The sequence below is a fragment of the Rattus norvegicus genome, chromosome 1 (assembly GCF_036323735.1).
Source record: "Rattus norvegicus strain BN/NHsdMcwi chromosome 1, GRCr8, whole genome shotgun sequence".
Classification (NCBI taxonomy): domain Eukaryota; kingdom Metazoa; phylum Chordata; class Mammalia; order Rodentia; family Muridae; genus Rattus; species Rattus norvegicus.
The window spans coordinates 67,344,963-67,366,288 of NC_086019.1; the positions used below are offsets into that span (position 1 = coordinate 67,344,963).

Below are 21,326 nucleotides of genomic sequence, written 5' to 3' on the forward strand. Positions count from 1 at the left end.
TACAAATAAATAAAATAAGATAGGCTCAGTGTTTAAAAACATTGCTCTTGAAGATAACTGATGTTGAGTTCCCAGTATACCCATGCTGGGTGATTCAAAGCTGTCCAACTCCAGATTCCCGATATCTGATGCCCTCCCACTCCTCATCTCTGTGGGCACCTGCACTCATATGCATCGTAGCCAAAGTTAGTTTCAGGCCATAGTGAGATCCTGTTTCAAACCAAACCAAACCAAACCGAACCGAACGGAACCGAACCGAAAGGAACCGAACCAAACCGAACCGAACCGAACCGAACCAGACCAAAAAACCCAACTTTTATGAGGAGCTGGGCACAGCAGACATCGTGCCTAGCATGTTTTTACGATCTGTATTCAATTGTCAGTAATATATTTCGATTGTGTATGTATGTATGTATGTATGTATGTATATATATATCACTGTAGAATATTTGAATGGGCACATGTTTTTAAAAGATCCTGTTTCTTATTTCACTTTGTAAATTATGGATAAATAAAATGGTAACTAGTCGCTAGAATGAATGAATATAAATCAACAGCGGAGTACGCCATTTACACAGGTGAAGATAAAAGTGATCCTACCCGAGGAGAAAAACGATAGGAAAAAAAATTCCCTATCTATCCCGCTAATGTTCTCAGGTTCTGATAGGCTGTCCACCGTATTCACCTTCATATTCTCTGGTCTCTTCTCGCAGTTTGGGAATCCTAGTTTCTGCATGTCATGTTTCCTCTTCTCCCTAAGTACCCACAAGCCCTTACATTCTCCTTTCCACTCCTTCCACTGTGATCCTAGCCCCTGCCAAGGAAAAAAGAGACCACCTTCTCAGAACCCACAAGCTTTCTCTCCAGATCACCCAAATCCCCAGAGAAGTCTGATAGTTTTGCTTCATCTCCTCCTCTTTGCTCAAAAGGCTCCCAGGCACCTAGTCAGCTTCAAAAAACTTCCTTCTGAGCTTGGCCTTGAACAAGTTCAGGACTGCCCGCCCACTCACCCTAGTCTGGGCTGTGCTTCCGGTCTCTTGGTCCCTAATCACAGTGGACCTCATTGTTATCCTCTGCTACTACCCTAGATCCTGCCTTTGGGCTTTTGCCGAAACTGTGCTATTGGACTGGACCTCCCTTACTGCTTGCTACCTTCAACAATTGGATCTAACTTCTGGTTTTCTTAAGGTCGCACCAACAACCACGCCTTCTTGTCGGATCCTCCGCTGTCTGCCGTAGGGTGGGTTTCTCTCTGCCTTTCCACCCATCCCCTCTCTCCTCAGTCTTTGGTCTCAACAACCCCCCCCCCCCGCCCCACCACCTCAGGCACACTCCACCACCCAGGACAGTCTCTGTGTGTGTCTGATTCCTCCATCAGACCGTGAGCTCCGTGTGCAAGGGCAGATATGGGGGTCTGATTCACCTTTGCGTTCCAGTGCAGAGGAGGGGGAGGAACACTGCGCAGGAGAAGGGGGGGGGAGCCGAAAGGGGTGGGTGGGAATGCAGCCCCTGGTTGGAGAAGGTGCAGAGAGGGAGAGGAGAGGAAGGCAGAACACACCCATCCAGAAAGGGAGAAAAACAGAAAGAAAATGCAAGAACCTTCGCTAGCAAAATGGTTGAAGATGCTGACAGGGAAAGGCTGAAAGGACAGATAGAAGGGAGGCCAGAAAAAAGAATGACATGCGGGTGGAGGGCAAGAAGAAGGAAGAGGTCTAGAATCCTGGTATGGGGAGAGATTTGAAGGTTAGAAAGCTACTGAGATCGAACGGACACTATCCTGGGAGGAGGAGGGAAGGAGGGTGTCTGCCTCCTTTGCCTCCCGGCCTCTCTTTTGTCCCTTCCCTTCTCCCTGCGTCATGTTCCCCTAGCCCGGCCTCCCCTCCCGCTCCCTCCTCCGCCCTGCTCCTCCTCCCTAGGGCTGGATGGAATTTTTTCCCCTGGACCCAGGCCAGCTTCAGGGCAGGGGGGGTTGGGGGAAGCCAGGCCGAACTGGGCTGGGCGGTGGGGAGGGGCCCGGCAGGGGCCCCCCGGGGAGGGGGCCGGTCCGAGGCCACGCTGCCAGCGGGGTCTAGGGCGGGGGAGCCGGGTCGCTCAGTGCCGGGAGGAGGCACGGGCCGGAGGCCGCAGGCGACCGGGGGCGGAGGATGGCAGGGCTGGCGGGAGGAAGAGGAGAGGCCGCGGGCGGCTGTGGAGGGAGAGGATGGAGAAGCTGGGGCTGGGGCTGGGGCTGGAGGAGGACACTGGGTCCCCGCGACGCTGGAGCTGCGGAGCGGTGAGTCTGCGGAACCGGAGGGGGATGGGACCTGGGCCGGACTCCAGGGTCCCCAGGGGAGGAGGTAGCCAGCCTGGGCCTGGATTTCTGGCTTCTGGCTTGGATGGCGAAGTGGTGGTGGCGGTTGTGGTTCGGGGGGAGGAGGGAGGGTGGAGAGCTGGGAGCCCAGACTTCTGAATCTTTGATGGAAGGAGCTGGAGGTCTAGATTCTGGGGTCCCCGAATTTCAGAAGCTAGGGGGATCTGTTAGATTCTAGGGGGAGGATGTATGATTCCAGAGTGTAAGGGACTCGGGACCAGATGCCAGAGAAAGCAGGGGAGGTGGAAGAAAATTGTCTGGCTTTGGAGGTTCCTCCAGCAGCCCAAGGGTTAACGTCTGTCTGGAAGGGAGGGGGAGGGGCAGAGATGGGGCTGCGGGGCTTTGCGGGGTCAAGGGTGAGCCGTGTGAGTGGGAGGGTGCCAGGAGGGGGAGGTTGTCTGGGCTGCCAGACGGGCCCGGGTCAGCGCCTGGGGCAGGGGCTGTCTGGTTGTGGAGAGGCCCAGCGTTCAGGTTCCCCTGGGGACCCGAGATTCCAGGTCTCAGCTTCCTCTTTCCTCAGGGTCCATCTTCCAAGCACTTGCCCAAATTCCACAAGCTGAAGCCCTAGTTGCGGTCTGCCCAGGACCCAGGAGTCTGGGTCACCCAACTCCTTGCCTCTGACCAAGGAGTCCACTCTCCAGTCATCACCTCCTGCCCAGAAGCATAGGCCAACCCCAATCCCTTCCTCTATCAGAACCCGAGTCAGGGCCCCAGGCATTTTTCTTCTTAGCTGCCGGACTGGAGCATAGATTGTGTGTGTGGGGGGGATTTCCTTCCCTGGAACCTGGTTTCTTCCACCCCTTTTTAGCCCCAGCTGGAGTCCAGCCCTCCAGGGGTTAAGGGGGCGGGGCCAGTTGGTTGCTATGGTGCCAGACTGTTTGGGTCTGCTCTCTGACCCTTGGGGGCTCCCTAGGGTCTACAAAGAGGGGGAGGGGACCCATACTCAGGGAGAAGTCCAGTGCCTACCCCTTCCTTCAAAGCAAGCCTATGAACCCAAGGGAGATGCACCTACGCCTGGGGCAGTGACCTTGAACCAGTCCGGAACCTTCTCTGTGAGCCTCAGTTTCTCCGCTGAGGAGAAACTTGCAGGGTGTGTTGAGAGATGTTCAGGGCTGGAAAATCTTTAAGATTCTCGCTTCCCTGCTTTCCTCACCCCCCTCCTCAGGCCCCAGGCAGCCCCGGGGCATGCTGGGAACCCATGCCTGGGCTCTGGGCCAGGTTGGTGGGGGGGGGGGGTGTTGGATCCTCCCTTCCCCTTCCTCCCCACCTTGGCCTGACTCTCGCCCCCGCCTGAGGGTCTGGGAGGTTGGGAAGGAGGGAAAGGAGGACTTGAGCTCGAGTGAAGACCGGTCTCAATTCCCCCGCCTCCCCCTTTGCTTCTCCGCCCTCTTCCCGCCTCTCCTCCCCCTCCTCAGCAGGTCGCTACCCCGGCCCAGGGCCCCTTCTCAACCCACCCCCACTCCATCCCCACTCCACCCCCAGCTCCAGACCTGGCTCGGAGCAGCGAGGGGGAGGGAGAGAGAGAGGGAAGGAGAAAGAGAGAAGAATGGGGGGAGGGGATGGAGAAGAGGGAAGGAGAAAAGAGAAAGGGAGAGACCCGGAGAGGAGACTAGAAGATCGGAGGAGGGTGGAAACTAGACTAAATAAAAAAAAAAAAAGGCAACGAAAAAAGGAGAGGGAGACAGAAATTCAGAGAAAAGGAGAGACAAAGCCAGGGAAGAAGATGAAAGAAGATTGTGAAAAAGAGGGAGAGACTTGAGAAGTAGATATGGAAGATAGGAGGTGAGAAAGAGGTGAATGTAGAGAGGGTCAGCTAGAACAGAGACAGAGGGAGGACCAGACGTCCAGATATGGGAGGAGAGGAAAGTCTAGTCAGGGATGATACAAACTGAGAAAGAAAGGCAAAATTTGAAAAGGGCCAGGTTAAAAAAAAAAAGGGGGTGGGGAGGAGAGAAAGAAACAAGAAGATGGACATGGAACCTGGGAACCTCAGAGGACCAGTTCTGAACTTAGAGCCTCAGGGTGGGTGCACATCCTAGGGCCCCTCCCACCTGCAGCCAATTGACTTTGGCCTAGTGGCTTCCCTTCTGGGAGGCTCATGGGTGCAGGTAGCGACCTCATTAATGAGTTGGGGGGCGTCGAGAAGACAGGGCCCTGGGTTGTATCATTATTCCTTGAGCATAGCTAAAGGTTGAGAATGGTTTTGGAAAAGGTAGGATTATTCCGAGAGGCCCATGAGGATTTCTGATACCCAAAAAGCCTTTAGCTCATACCTGGGATATGAAACCTTTAGGGGTTACAGAAGGGGCTCGGATTGCCAAGACAAATGGGAGCACATCCTTTCTGCACTCCAGAAGCCAGTTCTCTAACCCGACTGTGCCTTCTCTAAGGGAAGTGCCTGGTTGGATCCTGAGTCTGCTGGAGGAGGTCGGGGTGGAGAAGAACCGGTGAGGGTTAGGGACTGGACCCCTGGGTCTGACTGAGGAGAACTGAGTCCGATGGCACGGGGGTCTACAATGCTAGATGGGAGGGAGGGATGGGACTTGGACCCCAAAGTCTAAGGGAGGAAGTCTGGAGGAAATCTGTGGGAGGGAGGGCTGGGATGAGGACCCCTTAGTCTAACGGAGGAGGGCTGAGGTCTGAATCTCTTGGCTTTGAAAGAGGGTGACTGGGGCTTAGATTGTGGGGCTGGGACTGAATTCCTGGGTTCCTTGGGGAGGAGGGGGCCGGGGGCCCGGACTCCTGGGTCCTGGCACCCACCCGTAGAACCGACCTTGCGGGGCCTTCGCCGCACACAAGCTCGTGTCTGTGGGTCCGTGTCGGGGGCTCACCATCGCGGCTGGGACCTCCCCGGCCCTCCCCCACCCTCCCTACTTCTGGTCTCCCATCAATCCATCTGTCAATCTGCCCACCTGCCGCGCCCCCCGGGCTGAGGTAGGAGGTTGTATAGTTGAGGAAGACACCCGAGGAGATCACTATACGGCCTCCTAGCTTTCCCCAGGCTGCGCCCTGCACTGGAAGGGGCCGGCGGGGACCCCAGGTCCACACCACTGCTCCAGAGTTCCCGGTAGGAGCTGGGGTGTCTTCTCTGTCCCCATTCTGCCCTATCCCCTTTCCTTACAGTCTCTATGCCATCATAAGATTTTCTAGTTGTCTGTCTCTTGTCTTTTAAACCACTGTCTCTAGGGTTCTAGGAGCTCCTATTTCTCTAGTGCTGTGAATCAATCGCTGACATTGTGGGTTTCTGAACTTCTTGATATCTCTCCTGGTTTCTGTCTGTCTTCTGGGTATCTCTTTTTCTGTCACTCTTCCCTGCTCCCACCTCGGGGGAAGAGGTCTTTTCTGGTCCACCATAGCTGCATTGCCGGCCTCTGGGTCCCTGAGACCCTTTAACCTGTGAGGACGTCCAGGGTCACAGGTGAGGTTCTTGGGAGCCTGGCGCCTGGCTCAGCCACAACTTAGGGATTTCAGGTGACCCCTGGCAACCTTCCTCTAAATGAAGTCTAATGCTTGACCACCTGCTGAAACTCAATCTCTGATCACAGGCTTCCCCTCCCCCACAGTGACCTCACAAAGGTTACTATCTTCTGCTCAGTCTCAGAGACCCTCTGTTATGGGACTTGTTGCCTTAGTAGGGAGCTTTGTCCTGTTGCTCCTGCTGATCTTCAGGGCATCCACATGGGCTTGTCTCTTCTGCTTCACTACGCATGAGGAACGCCTCAGTCTCTGCCGGATGTTTGTGGGCTCAGAGGACTCCAAGATACGCAAGTGTAGAGATGCTCTCACAGATGCTTTTGAGGGTTTCTCAGACATGGAAATCAGTGAGGAGCCCCTTCTTTGCCCCTTCTTCATAAACCAGGGCCCGGGGGAGGGGAAGGAGAATCTTTGAGTTACTCGAAGAAGCAAAGCTAAGTACAGGATCATGGAAGAGAGACAGGTGGAAACAATGAAAGGAAACAGGTTCAGAGTGGGGTGTAGACAGATGAGACAGTGCCTCAGAGGCTAATGATAGTAAGAGCTGTGACAGAGTTAGAAGGAAAGAGATGGACAAGTAGAAAGAGTAGAGGCATTGTTCGGAGAGAGGAGGGTATGGATTGGAACACAAATGAGTGGGGAGATCAGAGACTTACAGAGGGGGACAGAGAGCTACAAATCCAGAGAGATGAATGAGAGACACAGAGAGTAAGGTACATAGAGATAAGACAGGAACAGAGACCCAGAGTGAGTGAGATATGTACTAATAGCAGAGATAACAGAGGTTCGGGATGTATAGAGAGACAGTTATCCAGAGATGGCACAGAGACCTATGGGGTTGGAGTAAAGATAGAGAAGGGGAAGCAGATGCAAGGTGCCAGGTAAGAGACAGGCCTAAAGAGAGGGATGAGAGGGAGTGAGAGATAACCCAGATACCAGATTGAAGGTTTGGGTTGGGGTTGGGGGCGGTCTCCAGTTCTCAATGTAGGGAACATAGACTGGGACTATAGAATCTGGGATGGTCATAGGGATTGGAGATATTCAGCCATAAGTTGGACATAGAGAACACTGTGGAACCAGGTTTGTGCCATGGTGTCTCTGCCTGCTTCTCATCCACCTTCAGACTATGATGAGAGGAGCCACCTGCATGATGAATTTACACAGATGACAGTTTTCCTTCAGGAGGTGGCTGCTGTCCAGGGTGAGTGTTTTGTGTACTATGAAGGCATAAGTGAATTCTCTAATGGGGAAAGTGATCTTTAGGGAGTGATAGTGGAAACCTGTTTGAGTTAGGTTATTTGTTGAGAAAACTCCAGAGGTGATGGGAGTCAAAGATGGGAGGTTTACAAGTCACAGGGAGTCTGAAGCTTTTCGGCGTCAAGTACATGTGACCTACCAGTGAATCTCACTGTCTAGCTCTGGAGCCCAGGTGAGAGGCTCTACTTACTCACCTGTAAGGTAGAAGATTTCTTAGGCTCTCAGGTGGAGTCGTTCTTGTCATCTTTGAAGGTGGAACATTCTCATCTCCTAAGGTGAGACATTCTCTCTATCTCCCAGAGAAGTCAGAGCTCACTGGGAGGAAATGCTGTTTTTTGAGATGGGTGTTAGAGAAGATACAATTCCTTCCAACAAGACAGACTTAATCCTTTAGGATAAGACAGACAGGTCAGACAGACAGACACACACACACACACACACACACACACACTACTCATGGCTAACAAAGATAGGTTAGGAAGAGTGGAGCTAGCCACTTAGAGGGCAGATATAGTCAGGGCCAGACTATATTTTTGCTGGAACATTAGGGAAGATCATACCCATGTAGCTGTGCGTAATATACTTAAGGCTCTGGGGACATGAGTTTCAAAAAGACATGATTAACACTATTCATACCAGGTGCCCCCAACCACAGTCTACTAAGTATATTAGATAGTAATAGTTTGGCTGTGTGAGAACTCCTTTTTGCTTGTTTACTCATTTGAAGGATAAATTGGCTACTCCCAGAATCTGGGAGTTCGAGGCCCCCCCCCCCTTTTTCCTCATGTACAATGGTTCATTTTAAGTTTTATATCAGAGGCCTCCCAAACAAAGAAAGGGACCAGTTATTCAGAGGTGTCCAGGATTATCCTGAATTTTCTGGGTGTCAGTCCCCACCCCAAAGAAAGCTCAGGAACCTGAGAGATGGAATGTAGAATGCTGGGATGTGCATTCTGTTGTTGCCCTGACATGTCTCCATATTTGAAACTTAGACAAAGCGATCAAGGGTAGACCTTGGAAGTAGAATAGTTCTTTTTAATGTGGGGCAGATATTTGGGGGCGGGTGGAGGTTGGGGATAGAGAGGAGATGGTCTGATGCATATCTGAGACCATAGAGAAGAGGAGGGGGACCGTAAAATAGAAAAGTGGGTCTGCTTCTGGTGGCCTGTTACGGGGTTTGATGGCTTAGGAATGACATCCTGAGATGAAGAACTTGGAGACAAGAACTGGACCAGGGACAGAGAACTAGGGTAATAATACAATAACCATGATGTAATACTGAAGGGCTCCTAGACACCTGGATGTTGAGATCAGTCAAAGAGACTTAAGACACTGACCTGAAAGATCTGGAGAACCAAATGAAGATTTTCAGCAGGGCAGGGGAGCCTCTCAGACCCCCCATAGAAGGAGAAACTGGAAACAATTAGGAACTGTCCTAGTAATTTCCTCAGAGGCTCATTGAATGTTTCTTAAGCACTTGTGTGAGAACTCCTTTTTGCTTGTTTATTCATGGCCAAATGAATGGCCAAAACTGCAAATGGCCTGCCTTTATGATGCTTGGGTTTAAGGACAGAGCATTGACAATAGACGGCCAATAAAGTATGAGGGCAAGGGTGTAGCTCAGTAGTAAAAGAGCCTGCCTAGAATTTCCCATTGAGAGTCTCCAATTTCTATAATTTTTGGTTAATAAAGCTCATACAGAATTTGGCAGTGGAAGGCTGGGCTATGGCTAAGCTGTGGAGGTGCTGTGTGCTGATTACTCTTCTAAGGGCTATTCTAATACTAGCCTTTAGAAGTTGTAAAGCCCTACCTTCCAGGTGGAAAAGTTAGGACTGAGCTGGGGCTTGAAGACATGTAGTAAGAATTTAGGATAATTTGTGCATTGGATGAACCAGACTAGTGCTGCCTCTTGGAGGAGAGGGGTTTACACAGGTGATAATACCTCTGTGTACACATCATAGGTTTATAATATAAGTATAGGTTGAACATCTTTAGTGAAGTAATCTGAAATCTGCACTTTTCCTAAATTGAATATGGCTTATCACTCCAAGTGGTTGTGTGGGGTGGAACTGGGGTTCAAGAGTTGGAAAGCACATTGGACTACACAAGTGAAAACTTTTCTAATGTCTGGAGATGTAGCTCAGTTGGTAGAATGCTTGTCTGTATGCCCAAAGTCATGGATTTTATAACAAGCACCCAGTAAACTTCTTGGTTGCATATATCTGTAATCTTAGCCTTTAGGAAGTAGAGGCAGGAGGATGATTCTTCATTACAGAGTGATTTTTGAACCCAACTGAGGAGACAAGAGACCCTGTCTTAGAGGAAAATAAAATGATCCAGGTGGCTTGCACAATGCCAGAATTTGGAAGGAGGCAGTAGACTTGAAGGAAACTTTGGTTGTCTCAAAAGGGTGGCTTACATCTGTTCTTACCTGTGGGTATGTGTATGTATAAAATGTTTCAAAATCCAAGGCCTTTTTGGGTGTCATCTCAGCTGTACATAACCTCACACGACATGACAAATCACAGGTAAAACTCGGGACTGCTTAAGCATATTTTGTGAACTCAACCTTCAGACTGTAAGGCTTTATGAAACAATTGAATTTTCATTTTTACCTTTTCATTTATCTGTATGAATGTTTGCCTACATACATATTTGCACACCATGTTCATGTCCAGTGCCTGAACTGTCCAGAAGAGGTTCTGAGCAACCATGTAGGTATTGGCAGGGAACTGAACCCAGGTCTTATGCAGAAGCTGCAAACACTCTTAAGTTTTTAGCCATCTCTCCAGCCTCTGGCTTCACTTTTTATCATGTGTATATGTCCCTGGGTTTAAAGGAGACCACTCTTGGCTATGTGAAACCCTGTCACAACAAACAAAATAAAAGGGGGGCTAGAGAGAGATGCCTCAGTGGTTGCTTGCTGTGCCATCGTGAGAATTAAAGTTTCAATTGTAGCGCCCTCAAAGCAAATTAGGCATCTCCTTACCTTCCTATAACCCTAGGTCCAAAGTAAATGAAGGCAGGAAACTTGGTGGGGCTTTGGCTTCCAGCAAAGCTGAGAGAACAGTAACTGGAGTGTCAGAGAGACCCAGTCTCAATGGAATAGGCAGAGTAGTTAGGACACCTCGTGGGTATGAATAGATGCATGGCCTGCAGGTTTGGGCATACAGTCCCATAGACACATAAATCTTTTTACAAATGTTGCATGAGTATTAAGTATGGAGGCTGGAGTTAAATGTGACTATATAACCCTGACATTTATTTTATTTTATTTGTTTATTTTGAGGGAAGATCTCATGATGTAGCACAGGCTGACCTTAATCTGAAGATTCTCTGAGCCTCTAAGAACCTGTGCCACAATATCCAAGTTTTGTATTTCCTCATGCCTCAGTTTCCCCAACTAAGATTCGAAAGGGGAAGGAGAAGATGATACCCTTCCTTAATGAGGGAAGTCCTCACTAAGGGCTTATGGGCACTGTCCAAAACAGACCACAGGACAGCTCAGAATGACAAAGATTCCATCCCACCTAGCACTCAATCCTACCCACACTCAGTCTTTGTCGTAGACATTGCTAGCACTGTTTTTATGTAGGGGAAACTGAGAACCAGAGAGTTGCCACCTGATCAAGCTCACTCATGGAGGCAGGGTTGAGATCTGTGGATAGGAATGTGTCTGTGTGAAAGAAGTGTACTCATAGCTGTACATGCTGGAACCCAAGTCCTGTGTCAGAGCTCCTAATACATGTTCCTCACCAGGGTAACTGCAGCATCCTTTGTACTGTTATGTTATGTTTGATGCTGTTATGTCAGTTGGCACAATCCATGTTCAAATTAACCTGTTTAGGATCTTTCCCTTCACTCCCTAGCCCATGTGTACTAGATATGTAAACTAGCCCCACCCTTTCCCACCTCACAAGCCTTTATGCTGCACTTGGTATGTCCCACCTACTTGTGCCCTCCTGTGTGTGTCTTCTGGATGTATGTTGCACGAGGCCTTCAGGATCCAGGCCTCCGGCTCTGACTGAGAGCTCCACTTTGACCATATCCTCCCAACAGTACTACTATCTCTGGATCATGCTCTGATGGTTAAGAGATTGACCCCAGATTTCTTCATTTTGATCCAGCTTCTTGCCTCTGGTACCTCGCTCTCCTTGTAGATAACCCACAATGTACCATTCTTTAGTTAATACAATTCCCTCCTAACAGTTTCATACACAGATGTATTTTGCTTTTACCCTCATTGCTGCAACAGAATACCTAATAATCAGCTTAGTGGAGCAAAGGTTTATGATGCATCACTGTTTGAGGTTATAGTCCATCGTGTCGAGAAGATATGGCAGGAGTGTGTGATGCCTGCATACATGGGAAGCAGGCATAGATGAATGCTGGCGTTCGACTTTCTCCATTTGATGTCTCCATTTGATTCACTCTGGAACGCAAGTCCGTGGTATGGTACCACCCACATACAGGGTTCGCCTACCTACTCCTCGAGAGCCCCAGAGGTTGGTTTCCATGGGGATTCTAAATCCTATGATATTGACAAAAAAGACGAACTTTCATACTTGTCTAGGGTTCCCCAAATGACCTCATTTTAACCCCTCTAACAATGCTGTCCCTTCCATGATGTAGTGGGGATTAAGATGTCACATATGAATAAGATTGGGGGTACACACTGTCATAACCATTTCCACCAAAAGGCTGGTCTCTGGAGAGCTCCAGCTCATGATCTGAGGATTTTTATGGTGGTTAGAATCAAGGCTTTCGAACTTAAAAATGAGAAGGGGTAGAAATGAATGGTGGTTTGGGTAGAGAAGGAGGACTTGGAAGTGCTCTGTTTAAAGGAAATGGTGGTCACTGACCGACCAACTACCACTTTATGGCACTGTAGCCCATGTTTTCTAGTTTTGTACATTTTTAAATGTGTGTGTGTTGGGGGTGGGGGGTGGCGTTGGTATATATGTGTCCTGAAGCCTTTGAAGGCCAGAAGGAGAACTTCAGATGACCTGAAGTTGGAGATGGTTGTGAATCTCCTGACATGAGTGCTGGAAAACAAAGTAGGGTTCTGTGCAAGGGCAATTCATTGGTTTAACCTCAGAGCCATCTCTTCAGCCCCCTCCCCATTTTTTAAAGAGATGTCAAGCTTTTATATGTTGTCCCAAAGTCATATATTGGCAACCACTCATACTCAGAAAAAGAAATAAGTCAGGTCACAGCGATGGTGCACACTTTTAATCTCAGGACTTGGCCTACAGAGGCCAGCCAATTTATTTCTAAGTTCAAGGCCAGCCTGTTCTACAGAGTTCCAGGACAACCAGGGCTATACAGAGAAACCCTGTCTTGAAAAACTGAAGAAAAAAATTCCTGTCTGATTTTTATCACATCCAGGTGATGAATTTGGGTCTAAGGCCACCACCGCTGGTGACCTATATAGTTCCTGCTGGACTCTAGAATTCACTCAACATATACTTAGCTGTTTTCTTTTGTGTGTTCTGAGGATACAGTGTTTGAGAGGTTGAGCTTAGGTAACATTGAGAAGAGAGGGTGAAAATATTTTTAAGAGTCAGAGTCTGAGGAGAACTAGACAAAGTGGTGTGTCCTGGACATGACAGGACTAATGTACTGCTGTACACAAAGCAGTTGTGGTTGCCTGCACAAGATCAAGTCTGTCAACATTCCAGCACTGTGGGGGAAGGGCTCCCAAACCTTCACCTCTAACTGAGGCCATAGTTATCGTGGATGGCTGTTGCAGGAATTAGAGCCAGTTATCTTCAAGGATCCATGCAGTCCCTGGTAGATTTGTAGGGTGATCATGCTCTTGTGAATGTTCAGCACAGATTGGACTGAGTGGTTATTATATTAAAAAAAAACAGACATGAAGAGGGCTGGGAGGAGTAGGAGGTGGGTGGGTTTGGAAGATAGGAGAGGGGATAAATATAAACTACATTGCAGGCATGTATGAAATTCTCAAAGAGCAAAAAGACATTAATTAAAAATATACCAAAAGCCAGGTGTGGTTTTGTGTGCCTTTAATCCCAGCACGTAGGTAGATCTCTGAGTTCATGGGCTGCCTGGTGTACAGAGAGGTCCAGGCCAGCCTAGAACATAGTGAGCCTCTGTCTTAAAATGCAGAAAAGATGGACTTGATTCATTAGCATATGTAAGCATCTAATTTACATACACACATATGTAACTGTAAACTGGTGGAGCTCATGTACACTGCACAGTGAAAGATAGAGGTGGGGGACTTTAGTATAGATGTGGTATGATCAAAACCCTTGCAGTGATACATGAGATGAGAGAGAATGGTGGGGAGCTGGGCAAAAGATGTTTATAAATTAAAGAGTTCCAGGTAACCTGGAGATGGAAAGTGGACAAGAGCACTGCAACACAGAAAGAGGAAACTGAGCAGTGTAGTCAGGCTCGGTGAGCCCTGCAGAGGATTTGATCATTATCCTCCCATTTCCACGAAGACATAAATGGATAGTTCTTTTAGGGCGCAGAAAGAACACTCTGGAGACATTTGCCAGCCTTCCCTTGGGATCTGTGGGAAGAGGAAACAGATCCTGTGCTTATGGGAGAGATACCAAGGCCCAGGGAAAGGGCTCTTAGTCCAACCACCCTGCTTCATCCTTCAGGGTCCTTTTGGAAGGCCTTCACCAGTGCTGCAGCAAAATTGAAGAGGACCATTGAACACCTTAAAAAAGGTAAACCAGCCTCCAACTCTACCCCCTGCAGACATACCCCATTGCACACAGGTAGGTGTTCTGAATCCTAAAAGCTGGGAACAGTGGATTTCCTATCCTAATACAGATCATACGACAGTCCTGGCCCATATCCATCCAGGGCTCTTCTGAGATCTGTTTCTGGCTATGTGCTCAAGCATCCTCTCTAGGTAGTACTTCTCTGACAAGGCCTACTAATTAAGTGCTGATTCCTTAAAGGATTGGTTGCCTGGGATCTCTTTCCACCTTCAAGGGTAATGAATACAAGGCTAGTTCTTCCTCAAGGCTTCTGTATCCCCACCCCATTCCCCTTTTCATAGATGGCTAACTGCAGACCTTAAGCTTCATACACTTAGCCTTGCTCCACCCTTTGGATGAAGCTCCATGGACTTGGTCTTGTACCTTGGGAACAACGTACTGTGTTTCCAAGTTCTGTATAGGATCCTAGACCTGTTCTCCAGAGGACAAGGTTCCCTGCCCTGTAATACCTTCTTGAGGGGCTTTAGGTAGGTCACTCTGTCAAGGACCTGGGTCTTAATGCCTTCTTTCTCTCCACAGCCCAGGACTGCATCCCTCCTTGTGGTAAGGACTTAGTTCCAAACTCAAAACAGCAGGGAAAGCATGGTGTCTGGGGTGGAAACTTGAAATTTAAGATTGAGACAATGAGTGGGCCTCAGACTGAAAGGAACCCAATAGAAAAGCGCATAAACTAGGTACTGTTCAAAAACGTATAAGCAAGCCCTGGTGGTTTAATCCTGTCATCCTAGCTACTTGAGGCCAATTTGGAAGTATGACATGTCCAAGATCAGCTTGGGCTATAGGAGTTCTAGTCCATGCCTGGCAATTTAGGGGAGCCCTGAGGCAAAACAAACACCAAAAAGAATGCTGAAAGTACAGCTCAGCAGTGGGATGCTTGCCTGGAAGATCCAGTGAGGGGCACAGTGATTGGTCCCCTGCCTAGACTGTTCCAGAGGGGCTGGGGTACATATGGCTTAGTATTATAATCTACTTGCCTAAAATTCCCACGTGGAGGAGTGGGAATGTGTTTAAGTGGTAGAGAGCTTGGCTACATGCCTAAATTCCTAAGTTTGTTTCCAGTGGCTATAACACAAAACATAGAACATATATGTTGTAGGAAACGGGCTTAACTGGACAGATTAATTTACATGGTGCAAAAAAGACTGAGACTATCTTCCACCTCCCCAATAGAACCCTGGGAGTCCCCATAGATTTAACAAGGTTCAGAGAATTGATCGGGAGACTTCATGGGGGAGCCCAACACCTGGTCTCGGTGGTTCACTAGGGGTCCAAGAGGCCGCTAGGCGTTTCCACTGCTGGGGCTGCTTTTCCACAATCTGTGATCTGCCTCTAGACTGTCCAGGTGAGACGGCAGGGCTGGGATGCCCCGGGGCGGGACTTGTGGGGGTCTACAAGCGACACCTGGCTTCTTTCCAGTTCAGGACATGTTGGTGAACCGAGGGGACCAGGCTTTGTTTTCTTGCATCGTGGCTTTCCAGTTGCCAGAGTCGGAGGTCACTTATTCCTGGAAATATGCGGGAGGAGGTGTGAGTCCAGAAACAGCCAGCTGGAGGGCTTGGGAAGGATGATGAGGTTCAGTTCAGTGTACTGATTCGGTTTAGTGCAAGGAGGGTTGGGAACCTAGGGAGAGATGGATGCTAAATATGTGGAAGTTCCATGCCCAGATGTGCATTATGAGTCAGGGTTTGGGGAATGCCCTGAAGGGTTGCACAGTGCAGGCAAAAGAGCCAGAGACTTGCGAGTTGAGTCAGTGCTTTGGGAGAGGGTATGCATTAGAGCTGGGCAAGGCTTTCCGTTAGGGTACATTTGAGCTCCTCAGCCTTGTGGTCCCGCAGGTCCGGACTCAGGACGTTTCCTACTTCCGTGATTTGCCGGGGTCTCACGGGTACCTGGCACGAATCCGGCCAGTGCAACCCAGGCACAGTGGAACCTTTTCCTGCGTGATCCTGCACGACCAGCGCCCCCTGGCGCGGCTCTACTTCTATCTGAACGGTACGGGCGGGGCGAGGATATGAGGTAGAGCCAAGGGCGGAGCTCTGCCCTCTAACGTGTACGCTCTGGCAGTGACGGGGCCTCCTCCGCCTGAGGAGACTGAGCTCCAGGTCACGTTCCGGGAAGTGATGCGTTGGACACCGCGGGAGGCGGAAATGATCCAGCCCTGGAGGCCCAGCCTAGGCGAACTACTTACCAGACCCCAGGCTCTGACGCCTGGCAACCTACTCCTGCTGGCGGCTGCTGCTGCACTTGGGTCTGCTAGTGTTACTGTGCTAGTGTGGTGAGTGCCAGGTACCACCCTCCCCTGCCCCAACTGCTCCTGGTCCTCACCGATTACATCCAGACCCTAGCCTCCTCCCTCATTGCTAGCTGTCCAACCCAAGTCTTCTTTTAGACCAAATCCAGGCCTAGCTCTCCTTCCTAAAGACTCCAAAGGTTAGGCCCTAGCTTATCTTCCCCAGAACCAAGTTTCTAGGTTCCAATTCTAGTCCCTACCCTTTAAGACCTAGGGAGCCTAACCCTTTGTTCTCAGACTCAGAAGTTCAGGCCCCAGAACTTCTTCGGATATAGGAGTCCAGGTCTGCTCTGTCTTATGTAACCCATGAGTCCTGATACCAATTCTCCTTAGAAACTCAGGTGAAAGCTCCGTGCATTTTGAAACCCAAGTGTGTTTCTATCACTGGGCCTTCTCATACCACAGACTCGTTTGTTTTCTCAGGCTGTTAATTCGATGGTACTTAAGTGGCAACTAACAAATCCTGACCCTACATCTGTCCTGGAAATAAAGTTTGTATTTTAGTTAGTTCTTGGGTGTTTGTTTGCTTGCCTTTTAAAGTCACTGCTCACTGAGAGATGAGGACCCAACAAAATAACCCCCTAATATTCAGATGACTATGGCTCCATGGTGGCAGGATACAAACCAGTTTAGTTTAGCAGGCTCATTCTGGAGGACTTTGGGCATGAGCCCAAACCGTTTTCTGTTCTCTAGCAGATTCTTTTATATTTCCATCTCTAGAGAATACCTTCAGAGTACTATATGGTAACTACCCCACCACCACCGGAAAAGAAATCTAAAACAAAAAAAACCCTTCCCTACTCCTTTATATCAGAGAAAACACTTGTAGCTCTCTACTAGTTAAGAGTAGAGGGGTTGGGGATTTAGCTCAGTGGTAGAGCACTTGCCTAGCAAGTGCAAGGCCCTGGGTTCGGTCCCCAGCTCTGGAAAAAAAAGAGTAGAAACCACTGAGGAACACTCCCAGCCCTTCACTGGGAGGATTCTAGGCAGCAGCTATACTACTGAGCCACCCCATCCCTCGCTGAATTATTCTAGGCAGTAGTTCTATCCCCTTACTTTGGGTTCTAGATAAGTACTATACAACTGAGCTACATATCTAGTCTGGTTTCGAGAGTGTGTGTGTGTGTGTGTGTGTGTGTGTGTGTGTGTGTGCGCGCGCGCATTGGGTAAATACCTGTTCATGAATGTGCATATAGAAACCAGAGGTCAATACCACTGCCGTTTGTCAGTCAATTCACTTGGTTCTCCTTTTGTTTTGTTTTTGTTACAGAGTTTCTCAATGGCTTAAGACTTGACTGGCTAGACCAGCTGGCCAGCAAGCCCCAAAGATCAATTATGTCATCCATCGCCTCATCAGCTCTAGAATTTAAGTGTATGCTTTTAACCTGAAGATTCTGGGAATGGACTCAGATCTCCACTAGTTTCCAATGCAGTAGTTTTAAGTATGTCGAATTGGGTTACTTCTCTGCCCTAAATCCATCAATAGCTTCCTTTTGTCCCTGGAACCAAGTCTAATTTCTTGTTAAAACTCCTAAGGCCCTATACATTCTGGCCCTTGTTTGTGTTGCCTGCCTTGTCCCTTGAAAGAAGGAAGAGAGCTGTCCATCCTGCCTTGCAATTCTGTTATCTCCTCGTGGTATCCATTAAGATTCTCAGTCACCCCAAGACATTGGTACATGTTTCCTATTTACAGTAATGTGTTTCCTTCCTTTATCCTCATGTCCTCTTAGTCTTCTGAGATCTCCCTACTCATTTCCACCATCATATTATCCCTGTAACTGACAACCCTCCAAAACCTGCAGTGTTCTATTATGTTGCTTTTATCTCTTTGCATAACTTCCTTGTTACTTTTCAGTATCAAGGGGCCTTAACTTCAGTCTCCTGAACTTTGAAAGCTCGGTTCCATGTCTGAACCTTCACCCATGTTCTTCCTGGTTCTTGAAATGACTTCCCATTGAACTTGAACTTACTTCCTTCCCAGTACACCGGCCCCAGCCCACAATTCACTTTCTCTGACTAGTCCTGACTCCTCCTGCACTCACCCTGCAACCCCGATCTCCATGCTCCATGTAACATGCTTGTTGGCAAGTTTTTGAGATAGTCTTCTTTCGCTCAGGACCACCTAACTAATACTTACATAACCTTAAACTTTTGATCCTCCTGCCTATACCTCCCAAGTGCTGGTAAGACAGGTGTGCACTGCTGTGCTCAGTTTTATGCAGTTTAATGCTTTGTGTCTGTTAGGTGTGTATGTACTATCGCAACTTACTATATATCCCCAGTCCTAGATATGATCATTAGCTCTCCAGCCCCTTTCCTTTTTCCAATGATGATAGCAAAAGGCAGAGTCTTCCAATCTTCTAAACATGGCTTAGTCTTGCTGGTGACAGGCCACACTATCTGACTAGTGTTCCTCCCTCCCTTTTTTCATTCCTTCCTAATTTTCTATCAACCCTCCTTTCTTTCCTTTTTGAATGTGCTGTGTAAGTCTTGTGTGTGTCCCTGTGTGTGTCTCTCCCATGCTAGGAAAAGCCTGACAGCAGGCAGGGAAAGGCATAGAGGCAGGAAGACGAAGCTGTCTGATCATAGTTTCATCCACAGATAGGCAGTGAAGAAAGAAGGGAAGAGTGGGGCTGTAACCTTAATCTTCCCACCTCCAGCTTCCAAGTGCAGGCATAACAGGTCTGTACTAACATATGTAGTTTATGTAGTGCTGGGTTGAAACTCAGCTTCATTCATGCTAGATAAGCAGTTTAGGAGCTAAGTAACATCTTCAGTCCAGAACAAACAAAACAGAACCAGAAGGAGCAAGTTGCTGAAACTCCTGTTTCTTCCTAACACTCAGGTGAAGAAAACATCCTTCTGTGGGAGGGCCATGGTTTTAACAATGTAGATATAATTAATAACCTTAATTTGATGACCAATTTTGTGGAACGGTGGATAGGTGCAGTGGGGTTGCTGGTCATGTGATTTCCTTGGGGTTTCAACAGTGAGAGTCAACATGAGTCATAGGGAAATGGAAACCAAAACCACAAAGAGAAAACAAACTGCAGCCACTGTGGCAGCTTGTAATTAAAATGTTAGGTAATAATTTTGGAGAGAGAGATCAAAAGCCTCATCACGTTCGCTAGCAGTGAGGTGAAACAGAGTAGCCCCTGTGGGAAAATCTGGCAATTCCTTCAAGAATTACGATCTGGAATGATGTCCCAGTGAGCAAAGGACTTGCAGTGAATCAGAAGGACCTAAGTTCAAATCCCCAGAACTCATGTAATCCTTTTTCTTCTATGGCAAGATGAGAAATTTTTATTGAGTGAAGAGAATGAGTACGTTTTTGTGCAAATGGGTTTGCATGCCTGTTTGTGCATCTGGAGTTCAGGAGTTTCTCAGATGACTTCTATCATGTTCTATCTATTCCTCTGAGGTAGAGTTTCTCCCTGATTTTGGAGCTTGTGTTTTCTTGGCTAGGTTGGACAAGGATAACCTTGAACTCCTGATCCTCTCTCTCATCTCCATCTTCCAGGAATATCCTAGGAAGCTTGTGGCAGCCAAGGGTGACAGACACAGTGGCTAAATAAAGACTTTGCCTGAAACATAGTGGAAATTGAGTACTGGATGCTGAGGTGACATATTCTTTGACCCCTAAGTGTGTACACACAGTCACATGAATGTACACATACATACACACACACATGCATATACACATACATACACACCTGAGTATACACACAAAAACCACAAAATTAATGAACCGACTGGGGTTGCCGATGTGGCTCAGTTAGTTAGTGGAGTGATTGTGTACATGCTCGGAGTCCCCAGTTCTGTCCTCTGAATGATATGAGCTGTGTGTTGATTGGTGGCTACAATTCCGAAACTCAGAAGATGAAGGCTGGAGGATCAGAAGCTCAAGGTCATCCTTGCCGTGATTGAGGCTAAGTTGTGCTCTATAAGAGTCTGTCTGAAAATAAGAGTTAAAAAGAGCTGCTATAAGACCTAGTAGTTCTTTTCCTAGGAGTATATCCAAGGGAATTAAAATCTTAGGCCTACACAAAAACTCATTGAAGAATGTCATCAACCTAAGTATCTGTCACCTGATAATAAAGTACATAAAATATAGGTTGTGTCCCTGTTGTGGTATGCTGCTTAAGGATAATAAAAAGGAGTAAGACAGAGTCAATGGCATGAATGAGTTTTGAATGTGTTATGCTGAATTGTGTCACTAAAGATCACAGACTGCCTGATTCAAATTATATGAACTATCTAGAACAGGCAAATTCACAGTGGCTACCTTGTGTGTATGTGCAGGGGCAGGGGCATTGGGAAGAAGCCTGACCACCAGTGGGGCTAGAGTTGCCTGGGGAGTGATGGAAATGTAAGATTATGGCTGTGGCTACACAAATAATCAGTTTACTAAAGTCAATTTATGCCAGCTTTTTCATGGACTATTGCTCTCCACAAAAAGAAAAATATGGTAGTTATGAAAACTGAGTTCAAGAAAGCCTTAGTGGGAAAAGCTTTAATGTAGTCCAGAATGACCTTGAACTCTGTTTGCAGCAAAGTGTGATGTTTCACTTTGATCGTCCACTGGACACCTGGCAACCAGTCTCTGTTTTAATGTGGCCTTGCTGTGAGTGGTTTTATCTAGGTTCATTGATGTGGGATGAGTCTCCCTGAACATAGGCAGCACGATTTTATGGGCTGGCCTCTAGACTGATTAAAAAGTGAGCTGAGCAGCAACTATGGGTATTAATCCATGGCTCTCTTCTCTTGCCTGGATGTGATCTGACTAGCTGCTTCGAGTTACCACTGCCTTGACTTCCGTGCAATAATGGACGATAGCCTGGAATTTTAAGCCATATAAGCCCTTTCTTCCTTGTTGCTTTTGTTGGGATAATTTCTCACAGCAGCAAGACACAACTGTAATTGAGAATGGCTGTGAACTTCTCATCTGCCTGCATCCAACTTCCAGGTGATAGGGATTATAGGTGTGCATCCTATCCTCTGGCTAATAAATGCTTTTTCTTTAGTTTATATGTAAGATGCATGAGTGCTTTGTCTGCATGTACACGTCTGTGCGCTACACCCATGGAGACCGGAAGATGATGTTGGATCCCCAAGAACTGAAGTTACACAGGTCATAAGCCACCATGTGGGTACTGGAAATTGTACTCAGGTCCTCTGGAAGACATGCTAG

The 21,326-nt window shown here is 48.0% G+C and overlaps 1 protein-coding gene and 4 non-coding genes across 36 annotated transcripts; 4 read left to right on the forward strand and 1 right to left on the reverse strand.

The window, feature by feature from the left end:
- The first annotated feature begins 1,033 nt into the window (after positions 1–1,033).
- Positions 1,034–20,248, forward strand: Spaca6 (sperm acrosome associated 6). 32 transcript variants are annotated; one of them, XM_017589730.3, is made up of 9 exons: positions 2,364–6,171; positions 6,948–7,025; positions 13,720–13,788; positions 14,365–14,388; positions 15,110–15,187; positions 15,262–15,371; positions 15,681–15,837; positions 15,910–16,120; positions 16,559–16,642. In XM_017589730.3, the coding sequence occupies exons 1-9, from the start codon at positions 5,964–5,966 to the stop codon at positions 16,590–16,592; spliced, it is 969 nt and encodes a 322-aa protein (XP_017445219.1). In that variant the 5' UTR covers positions 2,364–5,963; the 3' UTR covers positions 16,593–16,642. The 32 variants fall into 32 exon arrangements, 31 of the variants coding, with proteins under 31 accessions (XP_038947079.1, XP_063130414.1, XP_038947089.1 ...); NM_001135720.1 differs by having other exon boundaries at positions 5,884–6,171; positions 6,948–7,031; positions 16,559–16,649; XM_063274285.1 differs by lacking the exons at positions 2,364–6,171; positions 6,948–7,025; positions 16,559–16,642 and adding exons at positions 1,487–2,272; positions 17,406–20,248.
- On the forward strand, positions 5,102–5,171 carry Mir99b (microRNA 99b). The gene has a single exon (NR_031857.1). It is a non-coding gene; the product is annotated as a microRNA 99b (primary transcript).
- Mir3596c (microRNA 3596c) lies at positions 5,258–5,374 on the reverse strand. The gene has a single exon (NR_037379.1). It is a non-coding gene; the product is annotated as a microRNA 3596c (primary transcript).
- On the forward strand, positions 5,267–5,359 carry Mirlet7e (microRNA let-7e). The gene has a single exon (NR_031805.1). It is a non-coding gene; the product is annotated as a microRNA let-7e (primary transcript).
- On the forward strand, positions 5,713–5,797 carry Mir125a (microRNA 125a). The gene has a single exon (NR_031868.1). It is a non-coding gene; the product is annotated as a microRNA 125a (primary transcript).
- Positions 20,249–21,326: the final 1,078 nt, after the last annotated feature.

Coding starts and splice junctions, on each gene's coding strand:
- Spaca6 (XM_017589727.3), top strand. CDS start 1,726: ATGGGGAGAGATTTGAAGGTTAGAAAGCTACTGAGATCGAACGGACAC. Junction 14,389..15,109: donor GGACTGCATCCCTCCTTGTG/GTAAGGACTTAG, acceptor GTGGTTCACTAG/GGGTCCAAGAGGCCGCTAGG. Junction 16,121..16,558: donor AGTGTTACTGTGCTAGTGTG/GTGAGTGCCAGG, acceptor TTGTTTTCTCAG/GCTGTTAATTCGATGGTACT.